General features: G+C 39.2%; 1 protein-coding gene and 1 non-coding gene across 2 annotated transcripts in view; both read left to right on the forward strand.

Moving 5' to 3' along the window:
• UBE4A (ubiquitination factor E4A) overlaps window positions 1–19,754 on the forward strand; it is a 32,942-nt gene that overhangs the window by 971 nt on the left and 12,217 nt on the right. Inside the window, exons 2-13 of the mRNA XM_008513480.2 lie at window positions 3,647–3,808; window positions 7,575–7,748; window positions 8,348–8,460; window positions 9,295–9,447; window positions 10,185–10,344; window positions 10,843–11,045; window positions 11,251–11,442; window positions 12,360–12,693; window positions 13,809–13,929; window positions 15,493–15,797; window positions 17,148–17,280; window positions 18,309–18,496. Coding sequence (XP_008511702.1) covers window positions 3,688–3,808; window positions 7,575–7,748; window positions 8,348–8,460; window positions 9,295–9,447; window positions 10,185–10,344; window positions 10,843–11,045; window positions 11,251–11,442; window positions 12,360–12,693; window positions 13,809–13,929; window positions 15,493–15,797; window positions 17,148–17,280; window positions 18,309–18,496 — 2,197 coding nt within the window. The 5' untranslated portion in view covers window positions 3,647–3,687. The remainder of the gene's footprint in view (window positions 1–3,646; window positions 3,809–7,574; window positions 7,749–8,347; window positions 8,461–9,294; window positions 9,448–10,184; window positions 10,345–10,842; window positions 11,046–11,250; window positions 11,443–12,359; window positions 12,694–13,808; window positions 13,930–15,492; window positions 15,798–17,147; window positions 17,281–18,308; window positions 18,497–19,754) is intronic.
• LOC139084391 (small nucleolar RNA SNORA48) lies at window positions 9,863–10,007 on the forward strand. Its single transcript, XR_011541734.1, has one exon. It is a non-coding gene; the product is annotated as a small nucleolar RNA SNORA48 (small nucleolar RNA).

Genomic DNA, 19,754 nt, shown 5'->3' on the forward strand with positions numbered 1-19,754 from the left:
TTGTTTTGATGTATGTATTTATTACTCACCAGGACAGAGACGTTAAGGAATATGATTTAAGAGAGCGTGGTTTTGACAATCCCAGTTTTACAAAGTATTCCAAATATTTCTGCTTAAAAGCAATGCCAAGTCTGATGTTAAAACATTTCTGTGCTCACCCCTTTAAGAGCTGACAGTGGCCCTTAAGAGATTAGCAGTACTGTTCATAAACAAGAGATTGAATCAGGAGAGATTGAGAGAACTTTGTAGGACTGGAGATAACAGCTATATAGATGTAGACCCTTGCAGCGAGTATATCAGAATGAAACTTGTTCTTAAGGAGGACATATTTAAAAAGAATCAGATCCAAAAGCTTCTAAGGATTGGTGGTTATACCATCCCAAAGACTGACAATAGGATGGTGCTGTATCTCTGTGTGACAGTTGAAAATGGGAGATTATAAATTCCCAGTGACACTGTTGAATATTAAAGCAAAATAACAAGGTTCCATTTTATCAGACTTTTCTTTTGGAGTGGGTGATGTCTAAGTACTCTTTTTACATTTGTGAGACAATGAACAAATCTAAACTTGCATCTCCACGAAGGTTCCCATCAAGTGATCAGCCCTCCCTTTCCCTGTAAAACTTTTCTGCAAGTGGTTACACGGTGTTAACCCTTTTTCTGTGAAAATAGTTTGCACACAGATTTGAAGTACGTATGAAAAAGATGAACTTAATGAGGTAGACAACAACCTTTTTGTTTTTCAAAAAGACAGCAGAGATGACCGCAAAAATTTATTTCCATTCTCTATTCTGCATGTGCTGAGGTACCAAAAAGCCACAAGTGACTGGCCCAAGAGCATGACCTTCCACGGCAACCCGAGACAAATAGTAAAGCCCTTACCTTGAAGTAGGATTATGGATGCTGCTATCAATCATAGGAGATCAAGAGTAATTACATATAAGATTGAATCATTCAATAAATATTTATTTGGGAATTTGTAATTGTGATGCATAATGCCAGACACAGAAGAAAAAATAATCAGATATGAACCTGTACTCATATTGCTTAGAGTCTAGCAAAATAGAAGACCTGCATTGGGAATACAATGTAGAAAGTTATAAATCCTATTACTATACATAGAATGTAGTGGGAAGGCAGTTTCTTTATATAACGTGACAGTGTAGTATTGACAAAGGAGGAAATAATGGCATTTGTGATGATAAATCCTCTTTATCTGTCTTGATAGCCTTAATAGCCTGTCTTCATCATATGTTCTATCTTCCTGGCTTTCAACTTACTTCCTTTCTGCGTAGATGGTACAGGTGATGCATCTCCTTTGTACTAATCTGAACTTTTTCAGTTGTGTTTTTAAAAACCCATTCAAATTGGCTTATGCAACATAGGGGAATCTGTTGGTTTAAGACGTTCTCTTTCCATCTCTCAACTCTGTGTTCCTATACATTGGCTTAGTTTTAGGCTAGGCCTTTTCTAGATGATGGAAAGATGGCACCTCCAGGTTTATATCTTACTAGCCTAGCAACCCAAGCAGGAAATAAAGAGTTCTCTTATTCAGCCAAAGGCCTGAGGCTGGTGTTGACTCTCATAGGCTTTGCTAGGGTCTTGTGCCCACTCCTGAATCAGTCACTTTTGCCAGAGAATGCTTTAATCTATTTGGCCAGACCAGATTCATATGCCCATTTCTGGAGTTAGTGGGTGAGGTCATCTTTTGAACTCATGGACTGGGAATGGGATGGATCCCCAAAGGGAAAATGTGGAGTGTCATGTTGAAAAAAGAGGATGATGTTTTGGAGACAGAAAATAACAAGAACTCACTACGCTTTTTGCATTCCTCTGGACTTCACGGTACCTTAGGATAGAGGTAGGGTGGTGATCAGCTAACAACTCTTGGTGCCTCTACGTGAATTAGGGGTGATAATTAAGTTTATGTAGTGGTTAGAAGGGGAGAAAGTCCTCTCAAGGATTGTTGTTAATTCCAACACTAAATGTGTTCTCTTTCTTTTTTGCATTATTAAGTCCAACTATACATAGCAAAAAAAAATACATAGAGCAGTATCTAATAGTTCACTTCTTTGAAGCAGTAAAGCCCAGCACCATGCTGGGAGGAGACTAGACTGTCTGCCTAAGTCATTACAGCTAATTAGCCATTAGCCCTTATGCAGAAAACACAACAGAGGAGCGTGAAGCAATTGGTGGAGATGCCTCAGAATTGTCAAGAAGTGTTATAGTCTCTCTTCCCCCAAAAAGTAAGGGTAACTTTTCCAACTTGCAGTAATTAGCTTTTTGTCAACGTGATTCTGTAAGGAGTCTTACTTCAGTAAATTAAAGGTAGACCAAATGTTCTTTTTTTCTCCTTCCGTTATACCCCTGTCCCCACTCCTTCCGAGGCCTCTGTCTTTGCAGCAGTTCAGCATCCTTGTAAGCAGAATGTTCATACCCTTGGTCTCTTCCTACCGTTTTCAGGGTTGTATTTCTGTGCTGTAGCCTTAAAATTTCAGACAAGGGAGGAAGCCTTTCAGGGAGTTCTGCTCATCCTCTTGTGCCACTGAGTCCCCTTGGTGCGTGAATGAGGAAATGTAATCAGGAGAGTGCAAATGCAGGTTCAGTCAGCTCCACTAAATACCTCTGAGGGATGCACCCATTTCCTCTTACATACTTGACCTGACCATTGGAATTTGTGTTTCTTCACTATTGTAAAAAATCAGATAAACAGTGAAAGTTAAATATAGAATTAAGGAAAGACCATTTAGTTTTTAGTGGAAGAAATATCAGTAGTTGTAAGCCTAAGAGTAGAGATAGATTGTTTAATATATATTTAAAACGCACAACATGCTGCTTATCTGGTTCCTGTCCTGATTTGCCATTCCATGTCTGAGATATAGGTGTATATTTTAGTTTCTATGTAGCTGAGGAATTCCCAGCTCCAACCCTAAGTCATAGAAGCAAGAGCAAGCACCACCTTATGCACACGGCAAATGAGAACTAGTTGGCCAGCCTAGAGATTTATGGGAAATCCGTAGTTCTTGTATTTTTTTTTTTTTTTTGAGGAAGATTGGCCCTGAGCTAACATCTGTGCCAATCTTCCTCTTTTTGCTTGAGGAAGATTGCCCCTGAGCTAACATCTGTGCCAATCCTCTATTTTGTATATGGGATGCCACCACAGCATGGCTTGATGAGCGGTGTGTAGGTCTGTGCCCGGGATCTGAACCTGTGAACCCCAGGCCACCAAAGCAGAGCACATGAATTTACCACTACAGTCTGGCGCTTCTTGTACTATTTTTAAGTGCCACATTGTTGTTAGAATTAGTAGGTGAGTTCTTTCTTTGACTTCAGCAATTCTTTCTACTTACCCTATTTTTTAAAGGTATAGCAAATAGAAACATGTCAACCGATAAATGCATTCCAGCTGAACATTTTTAAGCTTTTTGGTTTTAGCTGCCCCCAAATAAGCCCACCTTGTCCACTTGGTAGGTTTGTAACCCTTTTGCCAAAAGTGTCTTGAATCTTGAAACAGGAATTGGAAAGTCTTACCCAAAGCCTTTTAAAATATATTGTATTCAAGAAATGAGAAAAGAAACAACTATGTGTATGTTACAGCTGTTGTTTTATCTGCCCTTCTCCGTCTAATGCCTGTCCCCCCCCATAGCCCCTCCCCCTAGGTCTGGATGGAGGAAACTTTAAAGTGAAATGACAGACCAGGAGAATAACAACAACATCTCAAGTAACCCCTTTGCTGCTCTTTTTGGCTCCCTGGCTGATGCCAAGCAGTTTGCAGCAATCCAAAAAGAGCAGCTGAAGCAGCAATCTGGTAAGTGGAGGAGCCAATGGCAGCAGATGAGATGACCTAGAATGGGGCCTTCCCAAACTTGTATTCTTTGGGTCCTTCGTTGCAATTGGAATTTCAGTTTGGGGCAGAAGTTGTTTTTTGTTTGTTTAAGGGCAGAAGTTGTTTCTTGTTGATTTTTGTTGTTTGTTTTGGGTCCTCTCCTCCCTTTGCTCCCTCCTGCATCAAAAGAGACCAGATAACAGGTGGTTCCATAGTAACAGATGCCAATCGTGATCCCAAAGCTGTCAAGCTGTTTTATGTTAAAAATCACCTGGTAAAAGCTATTTAAATAAATCTCTTTAACATAGGAAACAGGTTGTAGGTTTAAGTGTGGAAAGCAAGTCACATGCAACTGTAGAAGGGAGATGTATAAAAGGAAGAATTATAAAAGCTTTGAGGCCTGTAGACAAATAAATAAGGTGTGTTCTTAAGACCAGCGCTTCAGTCTTCTCTCCAGCGAAATGCTTCTTCCGTTCCACGGAGTGGCCTCTTTTGTAGCATTTTGTACTGCTATTAGGACAGACTTCTAAGAAAATCTGATCCTTAGCCTTAATGTGAAAAAAATTAAAATAATATCTCACTAATCAGAAAAATGATTTTCCTTATCAGGGACCAAAATTAAGATCAAGTCTGGCTTCCTCCTATAAGGAGATATATAGACTAGAAGAATTAGGATGGTGTTTCTTAAACTTATTAATCTTCTGAGGGTACTCACAATCTTTCAAGCCAGCATTGTTCCCTTTCTCCTCCCTCCAAAAATAATAATAGTGTTTTTCTTTTTAGGAAAGGAGAAATATTTATATTTTCCCTTTATTTTGTTTATTTTGCAAGTGTTCAGATTCATGGCCAAGTTGTGGCCTTGCTCTCTGGTTAGGATTAAATAAAAAGGAGGTAAGAGTGAGACAGATAAATAGAAGACAGGGTGATGGGTGAAGCAAGGGAGAAATAAATGTAACGTTGACTTTGTCATGTGATAGAAAGAGGCAGCTCTGGGCCTCCGTTTCTGAAGTCTCTCCCAGATTTCTAAGATACAGGATCAGATTGGGAAGCCTGGGATTAGGAAATTGTAGGTAAGAAAGGAGAGTGACAAATAGGAAAAATAAGAAAATGGGAAAATATAATGTATGAGTATATGGTTGAGGGAAGTTTTGCTAAATAGATTCTTATCTCCTATCACTCTTGGAGTTCAGAGGAGAACTTAACAGTATAGGAGTAGAGTGACAGAATGCTGTCCTTCTGGCTGTAAAGAGCCATAAGGCTGGCTAGAGTTGGGAGCATTGCAGGCACCAAGCAGTGAGGACAAATCAGCTACATGCCCTTCTGTTACTATTTTGGCACTTCATCATCTTAGTTTGTTTACACTGAGTTTATCATGCCACCAGGTCTAACCTGTTTTTCACCAGCAGTTAGTACTCTGCCAAAACCTTTGGCCTCCTGTACTGAGCTTCGCTTAACTAAACTCACCACACTGAAGCAAATCTTGCTTCTGAGAGTTTTGCCTGGACTTCCAGAATAGCCATTTCGCCAGTAGAGAAAAGCAGATACAGACTCATGTGTGGCTTTTAGTGAATATCACTACTTTTATACTCATTCAACATGAGTGCCATTTTGAGAGGCACTGTTTTAAGTGGCTTTATATAAAAGTAGAGGGAGTCGATAATAAGAAGAAGTAACAAATTGGAAAAAAAAGAACAAAAGATATGAACAAGCAGTTCGTATACAATAATCAAACAATTAAAAAATTCAGATTCACCGATAATTTTAAAAATGCCCATTAAAACAACAATTAGATAACATTTTACCTGTGAAATTTGTGAAGATTTAAACAGGCACTCTCATGTACTGTTGGTGGGCATGTAAATTAGAGTAGTCTTTCTGAGGGTAATTTCGTAGTAGTGCATGTTAACTGCTAAATGTTAAACTCTTTTATACAGCAATTCTTCAACAAATTTATCCTGCAGAAATATTCATACAAGTGCACAAAAAGAGTAAGTTATCTTTAGTGAAGTATTGTTTGAAATCATGAAAAATTGGAAACAACCCAAATGTTCATCAGTTGAGAAGTAGTTACATAAATCATACTGCATGCGTGCAATGCAGTACAATGGAGCCTTTGAAAAGAATGAGGTAGGCCTATAAATGACCTAACAGAGAAAGGTGTTAGTGCTGATTAAGTTTAAAAAGCAAGCTGAAAATCAGTATATATAGTATGATCAGATTTTTTTTTTAAACATTAAAAATCATAGTAATAAACATTAGCATCAGAATAGGAAAAAAATCTGGAACACTTTGCCGAGTTAAGTGGTTGTCCATTGGGAATTGGTTCAGAGACTTTTTACATTATATTTTCCTGTACAGTTTGGAATTATTAAAACAAATGTGTTCTCTTAAAATCAGGGCAAAGCTATATATTTAAAATAATTAAAGGCATATTGACCTGTTAGGTAATTCTTTGTTCACTAGGATTCTATAGAGAAGGTAGTGTTGCTGTTTTTGGCAGTATGGAGTGCAGTTAATTATGAGTAGAAAAGATAAAGCTTTTGCTTTGTAAAATGTGGTAGGATTTATAGCGAGGGATTTCAGAATCCTGTACTTAAGATGTTGCCTAATACAACTTAACAGCAAAAAACAATCCAGTTGAAAAATGGGCAGAGGATCTGAATAGACATTTTTCCAAAGAAGACATACAGATGGCCAAGAGGTACATGAAAAGGATCTCAGCATCACTAATCATCAGGGAAATGCAAATCAAAACCACAAGGAAATATCACCTCGCACCTGTTAGAATGGCTGTTAGCAAAAAGACAAGACATAAGTGTTGGTGAGGATGTGGAGAAAAAGGACCCCTTGTGCACTGTTGGTGGGAATGTAAACTGGTGCAGCCACTGTGGACAACAGCATGGAGGTTGCTCAGAAAATTAAAACTAGAACTACCATGTGATCCAGCAATCCCACTTCTGGGCATATATGCAAAGAAAACAAAAACACTCACTCAAAATGGTATCTGTACCCCCATGTTCATTGCAGCATTATTTACAATAGTCGAGATATGGAAACAACCTAAGCATCCATTGATAGATGAACACATAAAGAAGTTGTGGTATATACAGAATACTATCCAGCCATAAAAAAGAAGGAAAACTTGCCATTTGCAACAACATGGATGGAGCTTAAGGGCATTATGCCAAGTGAAATAAGTCAGACAGAGAAAGACACTTATATGTGGAATCTGGAAAAAAACAAAAAATGAGCTGAGATACAGAGAACAGATTGGTGATTGCCAGAGGCAAGGGGTGGACGAAATGGGTGAAGAGGATCAAAAGGTACAAACTTCCAGTTATAATAAGTCATGGGGATCTAACGTACAGCATAGTGACCATAGTTAATAACACTATGTTACATATTTGAAAGTTGCTGAGAGAGTAGATCTTAAAAGTTTTCATCGCAAGAAGAAAAAGATTTTGTAACTGTATGGTAGTGGGTGTTAACTAGACTTATTGTGGTGATCATTTTGTAATATATATACAAGTGTTGAATTTTTATGTTGTACACCTGAAACTAATATAATGTTATATGTCAATTATGCCTCAATTAAAAAAAAAAGATACTGCCTGACTTAAGATGTTCACTGATTAGATGACTAACTTGTTTTACATCCGAATTTATCCTCTTCTTGGTTACGTTTATCATTCTTGGTAGTATGTGTGGCTCTCTCTTAAAGAGAGGTGTGGCTTACATTTTCTGGCAGATGAACTCCCAGCTAGCCCGGATGACTCGGATAATAGTGTGTCAGAGAGCCTGGATGAATTTGATTACTCTGTGGCCGAGATTAGCCGCTCATTCCGTTCACAGCAGGAAATATGTGAGCAACTCAACATCAATCACATGATCCAAAGGATCTTCCTCATTACTCTGGACAACAGTGAGTTACAGACTTGGACCATTGTTTCATTTCCCTGCCCTTCCTACCTGAGCTAGGGACTTGCTCTTAGAAACCTGTTGTATTTCATGGTTAAACAAACCCACCGCACTCCCTGGAACACAGGGTTTATATTTCAGTGATGCTTTTAGTGTGAGCTAAAAACAGTTTTTAGACACAGATACAACTTTCATTCCCATTTTGATATTGATTGGGCTGTATAGCTACTTGCCTTTACTACCATAAAAGGGAAATGGTAGCCAAATCCACTTTCTTCTCAAAGATGACCTAAATATTTAGATGGAAGCCCCAAGAGATGTCAGTGTTTTCCCTCTGTGCCCTATCTGTAGTTAAAACCCCAAAGTTAGCACTGATGTTTGGGATTTACTCTTTGAATATTACGATGTTAGGTTTATAACAGAGCCTATGCTCTTGCGGAAAAAAAAAAAAGATTTAAATTGTTAGATACTGGTTTGTGTGTCAAGATCGTTCTGATATTACCTGAGTCACACTTGGAGTTCAAGAGAAGTGCTGTCAAGATCCATCGTCTGCATAAAATAGAAGCATTATCCTTAACCTACCAGATGAAAACTGTTTCCCAGGTGACCCAAGCTTGAAAAGTGGGAATGGCATCCCCAGCCGTTGTGTGTATTTGGAAGAAATGGCAGTAGACCTGGAAGATCAAGACTGGCTTGATATGAACAACGTTGAGCAGGTACTATTCTTAATGTGTCTTACGTATACCCTCAGCAAAAATTAACCATGCAGCTGAACTCTGCTCTCCTTTCTCCAACCGTGACTTTGCTTACCTCCGTCTCTTACATTGTGGTGTTCCTCGTTTGGAATCTTCTCATTACCATGTCACAGTCCAAATCTACCCATCCTTTAAGACCCAGTTAAAATGCCGTCTTATTTACAAAGCGTTGGCAGGTTGGAGTTGTTATTCTCTCCTCTGAGTTCCTAATCTATCTGTGCATCTCTTATGGAAATTGTCGCTTTCTCTCTCATGTAGTGGCATTTTATGTACCTGTCTTAGCTCCTCTATTAGACTCTAAGATCTTGAGGGCAAGCCCCATCTTGTTCTACTTTATATCTTTTCCAAAATCAATACAGTGCATTTTACTTTATAGGTGCCTAATTAATATTAAAGGAATAAAAGTTTGGTAGGGAAGACACTTGACAAGTGGTAGTTTATGCATTTAAATTATCTTTATGTAAGTCTGAGTGAGGTCAGCAATCACACATAAGAGATTTCCCATATAAGTTTAGTCATTGATTCCCAACACCATTCAACATGTATTCTTTTAATGCTTACTCTGTGCTATACTAGACACTTGAGCTTGATTTAGGATAACTTTATATGTATACAATTATATTTGTATCTGTAATATTTTCTAAAGTAGTAAGACGCTGGGTCCTTTTTGCCCCTTGCCTCTACATCCTGTGATTCTCGCAATAACCTATATCAGATTTACCTTTTACATCTTCATGTTCCGAGATTAACTTTACAATGGTTTAGTATTTTTGTTTTGTTTGTTTTTCTTAATAGGCTGTCTTTGCTCGCTTATTACTTCAAGATCCAGGCAACCACTTGATTAACATGACTTCTTCTACAACGTTGAATCTCTCTGCTGATCGAGATGCAGGGGAGAGGCACATTTTTTGTTACCTTTATTCCTGCTTCCAAAGAGCCAAGGAAGAGGTAAAGGAGTAATCCCCGTTGAGTGCTATTTTGTCCTCTTCGGTGTAACTGTAACACGTAAGCCAGAGAGTTGGATCAATGTCTTTTCTATCAGTTTGTATACAGCATAGTATATCTGGAACTGGATATCAGAGGCACTATAGTTTGTCTTCTGAAGTTTTAGTCTCTCCTTTCTCTGGCTTGGGGTCCACCCCTTTCCCCAGTTAACCAGTGCCTCCTATTCTGTCTACAAACCTCTTAAAAAATCATACATTTAATAAAAATTAAAAAAATAAAAAATCAATCATTTAATAAAAATTTAAAAAAGGTGTGATAAATTCATTTCCACTGAGGTGTAAATAATAGAGTCGGCTAATCTTTGTCACTTCCAGGATTGGAATTCTAACAGGTAGGTGATTCCTTAAATCAAAGAATGATCCCCTGGCAATGGGCAAAGAGACACCTGATTGGTGGTGTTGCTCTTATATCAGTCAGGGGCAAAATAGTTGTACAGTCCTTTGTTCATCCTAGCTTGATGCCTGGGTTGGTGGCCAGAGCTGTTTCATGCCTAGGGCACGTTAAAAAAAAATTAAAAAATAGAAAATAAATAAAAGAATGAACTCTCACGAATTTTCAAGCATCCACAGGAGAGCAATATTGTTTTGGACACAATGTCTTTTCCATTCTTTTTGCTCTGTCGACCCTTGATTGAGGTCATAGAGCTAGACTCTTCCCTCTCTTCTTCATGCTGTTTCCAGATTACCAAAGTTCCAGAGAACCTGCTGCCCTTTGCAGTGCAGTGCAGGAACCTCACTGTCTCCAATACCCGAACAGTTCTCCTCACCCCAGAGATCTATGTTGACCAAAACATCCATGAGCAACTGGTAGATTTGATGTTGGAAGCCATCCAAGGAGCCCGTGAGTACATAAGCAAGATCTGTGAGCTTCTGTATTTTGATTTGCAAATTTAAAATTCCTCTAATTGCATTAGAAAGTCTCAGAGCCACTATGGTTCCAGTATAAATTAAGGAAGAGAACTCACACCTTGACCTTTGGGGTTGAATACCAGTGGAATTACCAAAAGTATCACAAGCGTAAAGAGCCAGTGTGTAAAGGCATATGAAAACTCCTGTCGGGGCTGGCCCGGTGGTGCAGTGGTTAAGTTCGCACATTCTGCTTCAGCGGCCCGGGGTTTGCCAGTTCAGATCCCAGATGCAGATGTGGCACCACTTGGCAAGCCATGCTGTGGTGGGTGTCCCACATATAAAGTAGAGGAAGATGGGCACAGATGTTAGCTCAGGGCCAGTCTTCCTCAGCAAAAAGAGGAGGATTGGCAGCAGATGTTAGCTCAGAGCTAATCTACCTCAAAAAAAAATTTCCTGTGGCCTCCTTTCTCTCTCATTTGTCTTCTGTTAGATTTTGAAGATGTAACTGAGTTTCTGGAAGAGGTCATTGAAGCTTTGATATTGGATGAGGAAGTTCGAACATTTCCAGAAGTCATGATTCCAGTGTTTGATATTTTACTGGGCCGGATAAAAGATCTAGAACTCTGCCAGATCCTGCTGTATGCATATCTGGATATTCTTCTCTATTTCACTAGGCAAAAGGATGTGGCAAAGGTGGGTCTGCAAGGTGGTATATATTCAGTTGAGTTGGAGATTTAATACTTGATGCTTCTCTATCCTGAGGGCACTGTGATCTTAGCTATTGAGTAGGAGAAAGATATATTGGGTGTTGTATAAACTTAACTCTTTGAGGTCCTCTCACTCCATCACCTTCAGCTCATGATACAAACGAATAAGTAGGACTTCTCTTCTCCTACAGGTTTTTGTAGACTACATTCAGCCCAAGGACCCTAGCAATGGGCAGATGTACCAGAAGACCTTGCTGGGAGTAATCCTGAATATCTCCTGCTTATTAAAGACTCCGGGTGTAGTAGAAAATCACGGCTACTTCCTGACTCCATCTCGTTCCAGTCCCCAGGAGATCAAAGTCCAAGAGGCCAACATCCATCAGGTGGAAATGTTTGCCAGTGTACCCTAGCCCCCTGATCTTAGATTAAGCGGAGTTTCCTCAGGAAGCAGATGCAGATAAGGCTGCTTGAGCCTCTTTGGGAAAGCAGATTGATCTGACTGGCTCTGTACCATAATCGTGTAAAGAAATGTCCTCTTTTAGCATGTGCTAAGAGCGAAGGATAAACCTTTGTGTGGTCTAAGAATAAGCTGCTGCCGTTCTTTGCCCAATGCTGTAGCACAGCCGCTTCCTCTCAACCCTCGTTTTTCTCACCAAGCTATTATAACTTTAGCTCCTAAAGTTTTCTGACTGAACTCCAGCTTATAAACCAATTTTTTCCTCTTTCCCTCCTTGCACGTATGTCTTCTGTATTTGGGCTTCTTAGCATAAATTATAGTAGAGGTCTGGCCAACATGAGGCAGTAAATGATTGAATTGGGGATACTTTAAATCTCCTGTCATCACAACTCTCTAAAACAGGGGTTGGCAAATTACAGCAGTGGCCAAATCCAGCCTGCCACCTGTTTTTGTAAACACGTTTATTGAACACAGCCATGCCTATTTGTATATGTATTGTTTATGGCTTGATTTCATGCCACAGTGTTACAGTTGAATAGTTGCTACAGAGACCATATGGCATGCAAAGCTGAAAATATTTATCATCTGTCCCTTTGCAGAGTTTACAGACCCCTACTCTAAAGCTATGTAAATGCTGTCTGCAGTTTGACAGCTCATCAGGAAATCTCATAAGTGCACAGAAATTTTTTTTAATCAGAACTGGGGGATAAGGCACAGAAAGAGTGAGAGAAAAGACTAGGATTAGCATATTTTTGGAAATTGCCAATGGCTAAGGTTTGGGAGTAACAAATATTAGGATTATGAAACTGGAATGTTCTGTGGTTGTGTTTTCTGGTTAAACAGTTCATGGCTCAGTTTCATGAAAAGATCTACCAGATGCTGAAGAACTTACTCCAGCTCTCTCCAGAAACCAAACACTGTATCTTGTCCTGGCTTGGAAACTGTTTGCATGCAAATGCAGGCCGCACCAAGATTTGGGCCAATCAGATGCCAGAAATCTTCTTCCAAATGTATGCCTCGGATGCCTTCTTTCTGAATCTGGGTGCTGCTCTCCTGAAGCTATGCCAGCCATTTTGCAAACCCAGATCCTCTCGACTCCTTACCTTTAATCCCACTTACTGTGCCCTGAAGGAGTTGAATGATGAAGAACGAAAAATAAAAAATGTACACATGAGAGGTAGGGGGCAACTGGGCTTCTCAAAATATGTGTGTGTGTGTGTGTGTGTGTGTGATATCTAGGGCATTCACTTCCTTATCCTTTTTCACAAAGGTGTACTTTCTCAAGATAAGGCAGAAAGAAGAGGTATTACAAATATTAAAAAGACAGACTTTAAAAAAAAAAACCGGTACCGTTTTCATGTGCTTCAGTGAGATCTTTTCTCAGAATTTGGCAGCCTTGGGGATTCATTTAATCATTCTTTATAAAAATGAATAAAGCACAGCCCTTGTCCTTTTTGAACTCAAAGCCTCCAGAAGAAGGCAGATATATTAACAGATAATCATAATATGGTATAGGACTAAGCTATAGGAGCACAGAGGAGGGAGTGAGTAATAAATTCTACAGAAGTTGGAGTCTTTGTAGCTGAATCTTGAAAGATGAGTTGGGTTTACCAGGCAAAGGAGTGAAAGAAAGAATCCCTTTATACAGAGGGAATAACGAGTATAAAGGTACAAAGCTATGGAAAGACTTGACTGAGGACAAGTGAGAAGTTCAGTCTGGCTAGAGCAAGGGGTAAGTGAGGGGAGGGTTATGGAAATTTACAGGAAATGAGTCTAAGGAAGAAGAAGATTGGGGCCACATTGGAGAAAACTCGAACAATACAGAAAAGTAAAAAGAAGAAAATAAATCACTCATAATTCTACCAGTCAAAATGAATCACTCTTAATTTTGGTGTATTTCTTCCTAGTTTTATAAGTCTCCTAATTATAAAAGTAATACATGCTCAAAGCAAATAATCTTAAATACAGAAAAGCACAGTATAGATACAAATGATCCATTGTGTATCACTTGGAGAAATCTACACTGTTCTCTGTCATTCGTTTTAATTTTTGGTGATTTCATGGTCAAGCTAAAGAGATTTAAGTACATTTTCTGTAGACAGTAAGAAGCCAAAAGACGTTTTTAGACAAGAGAGTGGTACTGTGACAAGATTTGTTTTTAAGAAGCTATTACTAAAGGAAAAGAAGATATCACTGGTAGCCGTATGGAAGTTGAACTGGAGTAAGAGGACACTGGAGACTAAGATAGATGCCTATGGCAAGCCATTTACTATTCCTTTTAACTTCTTTGAGGTTTGGACAAAGAAACCTGTTTGATCCCAGCTGTGCAGGAGCCGAAGTTTCCCCAGAGCTACAACCTTGTAACAGAGAACCTTGTCCTGACGGAGTACACCTTGTACTTGGGATTTCACAGGTAACCAGCTGATCAGTTGTGTTGATAACCAGAAGTGAGTCTTAGAGATATAATCTCTCACTTTATTCTGAAGGCTCACATTAGGATCTAGTAGGAAAAGGGCATTATATGCATTTATTCATGTTTACATGAATTGGCTTTGTCCAAATAACTTGAATTTATTTTTAATTTTTGGCCTGTAAAACTTTTTAAAATTAAAGATACACTAATATTTTTCACTAAACTTGAAAATTTTTAAGTCACTATATTCCTATTCTGCAAAAGTGGAATTGTTTTCATTTTACATTTCACCTTGTAATCTTGAGTTTTTATTACTTATGACTCCTGATGAAAAAAGACCAAGCTTTACTCTATAGCATAGAGACAAAATTGGCAAAATTAAACAAATGTTTATAAGGGATTCCATTAAGATCAGTGGGACCACAAAAGATCTATATATCAAAGATAAAGAGGATTCTAAAAGCGTGAAGATTTGAGAATTAGAGTGTATGACTTCTAAAAATGGTTCTGATTCTGGCTAGCCATATGTCATTCTATGATTTTTCCCCCCTCTGATTTAGCTGATTGTGACTACAGATATAAATAAGAGGAGAAAATAGCTACTCACTCATAGTTATAGTCTACAGGAAGGAGTTGTGAAAATAGCAATTTTTAATGCTTTCTCAGGATACTTAAATTGACACAGAACGTTTTTCAAAACTCAGCAAATTTCTGGAAAAATGAAATTGTATCTTTATTAGAGAGTTTTTCTATCCCTGTCATTCATATTTTAAATGAGACTACAGATAAAATTCAGCATGTGCTTAACCTGTTCAGTTGCATAGATTCAAACACAAAAATTAATGCCAGCTAGTTTCCCTGTATTCGTTTGCTAACCCTAGACATTTTCTGCAGGGCCAAGGAAGGTGATTTTTTACCATAGACATAGAGACAGCTATTCATAACATTGAAATATGGGTCTTCCTTTCATTAGAGAACATTTGGCTGACCCTTTGTGAAGAATAATTTAGTTTTATGTTGAACAACAGAAGACTGGAAGCTGGTCTTAGGTTGCATCTCAGGTGGTTACTAGTTTATATGTGGTCATTACTAATCTAGAGTCCTTTTTCACCAGCTTTAGTTCTCTACTAACTGTGGAAAGACCGTCCATGTAACCACAGCAAAGTACAATCATTGCGCTTGTGTAGTGTCAAACTATCCTGCTGGGCTTCTTGTACTTTGCCTAATAATTATTTATTTTACGTAATAACGGCCCAGTCTACACCCTGCTTAACCAAGCTGCTGTTCTTTGAGTGGTGCATTCAGCTGAAGGCTGCTGCCTTTTCGTAATTAGCTTCAGTAATGTTGAATATTTGGTAACACTTTCCTAGTGCTCTGCCCCCCGCCTCTGTCCTGCCAGTCACTTTTGTGAGTGCCTTCTGTGTCATCACAGTTGCAGCTCCCTACATCCTCAAAGAGAATGCTAGAATAAATAAATGAGGATTTGTTTTTCTGGAGCAGTCTGTACTCAGCTGTCCTATATGAGCCTCCCTGACCCAGTCTCTTCTGCTTTCTTGGGGGCAGGTTACATGATCAGATGGTAAAAATCAACCAGAATCTGCATCGGCTGCAGGTTGCATGGCGCGATGCTCAGCAAAGTTCTAGCCCTGCTGCTGACAACCTCCGTGAGCAGTTTGAACGACTGATGACCATCTATCTTTCCACCAAGACTGCCATGACTGAGCCACAGATGCTTCAAAACTGCCTAAATTTGCAGGTGTCCATGGCTGTTCTACTAGTTCAACTGGCCATAGGCAATGAGGGCTCCCAGCCGATAGAGCTAACTTTTCCTTTGCCAGATGGCTACAGCTCTTTAGCTTATGTGCCAGGTAAGCAGGCTCTCCCTTGGGAACTTCCTATTTATAGCATCTAAGTTCAACTGGGTCACTTTGGAAGTTTATTCCTCAAAATACGCTTCCTTAGTTATCATTCAACTGTTTTTGGAGAAACAGCTCAAACTTATAGATAACATCTACAGGTCAAATTATGGGGGAACTGACAGCTTGTTCCTCATCCTTACGCCCCCACTGCTCTGCATATCAGAAAATAGTCTTAAACGGATTAAGTGCAGTCAAGGTTTTCAGAGTTGCTAGTTTCTATCATTAATATTGTTTGTTGTTCAACTTATAAATTTACCTAACTCTCCCTTTGCTTTTCTTTTGGAAAAAAATCATCTCCTGTTGGTTAACCCAGAAGGGAGTGTGTGTGTGTGTGTGTGTGTGTGTGTGTGTCTATCAGTGAGGGGTCGGCTGATACATACCATCAAATCAGGGTATATGTTCTTAATCACTGTGTTGGTCGTCTATTGCTGAGTAACAAATTACCCTAAAACATAGCAACTTAAAACAGCAAACATTCTCTCACATTTCTGTGGGTCAAGAATCCAGGAGCAGCTTAGCTGCACGGTTCTGCCTCTGGGTCTCTCAGGAGGTTGCCGCCAAGCTGTCAGCCAGAGCCATAGGGATCTGAAGACTCGACCAGGGCTGGAGGATCTGCTGACAAGCCTAGTCATGTGGTTGTTGGCAGACCTCGCTTGCTAGCTAGTGTCTTTTCCAGACCATACAAGTGTCTCCTTAGTACTGCTCTTGATATGGCAGCTGGCTTTCCCCAGAGCAAGTGACCAAAATGGAAGCTATAGGCTTTTATAACCTAATCATGGAAATGACATACCATTGCTTCTGTATGCCCCAGGGTGTATCTTCTACCCTGGAAGAATGTAGGAGGGGACACACGTGGGCAGGAATACCAGGAGGGAAGGACCATTGGAGGACCATCCTGGAGACTGGCGACCACAGTCATCTATTGTATTCATCTTCATTCAAGATTCTTCATACACCTAAAGGGTTATTTAAAGCACAGTTATCTTTAAATGTGGAAAAAATATGTATATGTCATTATACTTTCTTAAATTGCAGTGGTATGTTACCAATATTTTACGTCCCTACTATTCTTATACTTGATAAAAATAAAAATTAAAAATAAATAAAATAAAATAAATAAAAACTGACTTACGTTTAAAGGAAATTCTACATTTATTAACTTATCACCATTCCTAGTACCTATAAGACATTTGAGTTTTTTTAACCTTCATTAAGTAAAGTGTAAGGGAGGAATTTAAATATTGCTTAGTACAGAGAGACAGATGTTTGGCTAATTCCAGTGAATATTTTCTTTTTCAGAATTTTTTGCAGATAATCTGGGTGACTTCCTCATTTTTCTACGCCGCTTTGCTGATGACATCTTGGAGACGTCAGCAGATTCCCTGGAACATGTCCTTAACTTTATCACCATTTTCACTGGAAGCATAGAAAGGTGAAGTGCTAAAAGCTTGGCTGTATCACGTTTAGAGCTGCAAAACATTCAGAAGACTTCTAAACCAAGAAATAAACAAGCCTGAATCATAAGGGGTTACCTTCAGAAGTTGTGTTAACATTAATGAATCACCTGACCATCCTTATGGGTAGCCAAAACTCCCACTCTTGAGAGGCATAATAAACAAAGGACTTTGCCTACAGAGAATTTGAACCTACATATAAGGTACCTGATGGGAATTCCATTGCTAGTCCCTGGTTAAAATAGTTACCTTAATGCCAGAAACAGTACCAGTGGCAGCCAGGTGCTAATGATCTAATAATTGTATAACAAAGTTTGTTCTTAAAATGGATGAACGGTAAACTTAAGTAAATGCTTTCTGATTTCAAGTTTTCTCACTCATAGCTCCTAGTCCTCTTTCCCAAAGGAAGATACTCACTGACCTGTAGAGTTGCTTCTCTGATATTTTGGCACCTAAGCCAAAGGAAACAATGTGTGCATAAATGAAGATTTGCTGCACAAAGCGGAGAATGATCCACAGCCCCTTGGGCCATGTCAGTGAGAAGTAGGAAGAAGGCAGTCCTTCACTGAGCTGAGCAGACCTAAAGAGAAATCGTAGGTCAACAAGTATTTGTTAGGCACACATGGTGTATACATTGTAAGTAATGGAGAATAATTTTATCCTGGTCCTTGCCCAAAGAAAGCTGGGAAAGGCAAGTATATCCCAGATGAAGCTGTCAGAGAATACTAAGCAGTAAATAATGCCTTATTATAGAGAAGTAAACAGAATGGCTAAGCATTACATAAAAACTTAAGTACTCACCCTCATGTTTGGTAAGCTGTGATCTCAGGAGTTGAGTAGTATACCCTGCATTACCCTCAGAAATTGACAGACTTAAAACTGGAGAATCCCATTTTTTTCCTGTAATAGTGGTATAGGATGTTTTGACTCCTCATGTGGAGAGAACAGTCATAAATTTGGAGCTAAGTCTTTTTTACCTTCAGCTTGCTTTCTGCCCTATTTGCAGGATGAAGAATCCCCACCTAAGGGCCAAACTGGCTGAGGTATTGGAAGCAGTGATGCCCCACCTAGATCAGACCCCAAATCCCTTGGTATCCAGTGTGTTCCACCGGAAACGTGTGTTCTGCAACTTTCCTTATGCACCCCACCTTGCAGAAGCTCTAATCAAGGTCTTTGTGGACATTGAGTTTACAGGTAAAGCAGTCGAGAACCGAGAAGCTGGAGTTTCATAGCTTGATCACTGTTTGAATGTCAGAAAAAATGTCATCTGCCGTCATCTATTGAATACCTACTATGTGCCAGCCCTGATGCTAATTGTTTTCTTTACATTGTCCCATTAATTTGTCACCCTCTAGAAAGTTCTACCATATTCTCCCTGTTTTACATATGAGAACATGGCTGCTCAAAAAGATTAAGTTATTTGTCTGTGTCCTACAACTGAGTGGTAGAACTAGGTCTGTTTCACATAAGAAAAAATCATACTCATCAACTTTATTATATTGCTTGATCAGATCATACTCAAACAAGTTAGGCTGTCAAATTAAAACACAGGTCTTTAGTTCTGCCTCAAAATTGCAGAATAGTGGATAAGGAGATAATATGCTGTTTAGATATTCTTTTATCTTATCCAGACTTCTAACTCTGTAACAGTCTAATCATTAGATTAAGAATAACGGGGCTGGCCCTGTGGCCAAGTGGTTAAGTTCACACGCTCTGCTTTGGCAGCCCAGGGTTTTGCTGGTTCAGATCCTGGGCATGGACATGGCACCACTCATCAAGCCACGCTAAGGCAGTGTCCCACATAGCACAACCAGAGGCACTCTCAACCAGAATATACAACTATGTACTGGGGGGGGCTTTGGGGAGAAGAATTAAAAAAAAAAAAAAGAAGATTGGCAACGGTTGTTAGCTCAGGTGCCAATCTTTAAAAAGAAAAAAAAAGAGTAACACCAGGCAACAGTCCCTTTCTCTCTTGGCCTTTTGAGATCTAACTCTAAGATGCTGTGTTTGAGTAAACAGTACCCCGTCTCCACTAATAAACAAGATATGTTAAGCAGTTATTTAAGACCCCTTTTAAAGGGGATGTCCTACCGTTCAATGGTAAATATAAATAACATTTAAGAGGCATTTAGCATCTTACTGACTGTCTTTCCATATTTGAATTTTGACTTGCTTACCTCTGAGCCTCTGTTTCCCATCTGTAAAATGGGTTGAAGTGATGATTAAGTGAGATAGTGCATGTAAATCATAATACATAAGAAGTTGCACGATAAATCACTGTAATTATCTCATTATTTGTATTATAATTCGTGTTTTATTTATGAGGAAGTGGAAGTTGAGAAAGGTTAAGAGACTTGTATTAAGTGGAGCCAGAAGGAAAACCTAGGTCTTGGGACTCCACGTCCCCTGTTCTTCAGTACATGATGCAGCCTGTAGAGCTCTCGTGTACCTC

Source organism: Equus przewalskii, chromosome 6 (genome assembly GCF_037783145.1).
Source record: "Equus przewalskii isolate Varuska chromosome 6, EquPr2, whole genome shotgun sequence".
Taxonomy (NCBI): domain Eukaryota; kingdom Metazoa; phylum Chordata; class Mammalia; order Perissodactyla; family Equidae; genus Equus; species Equus przewalskii.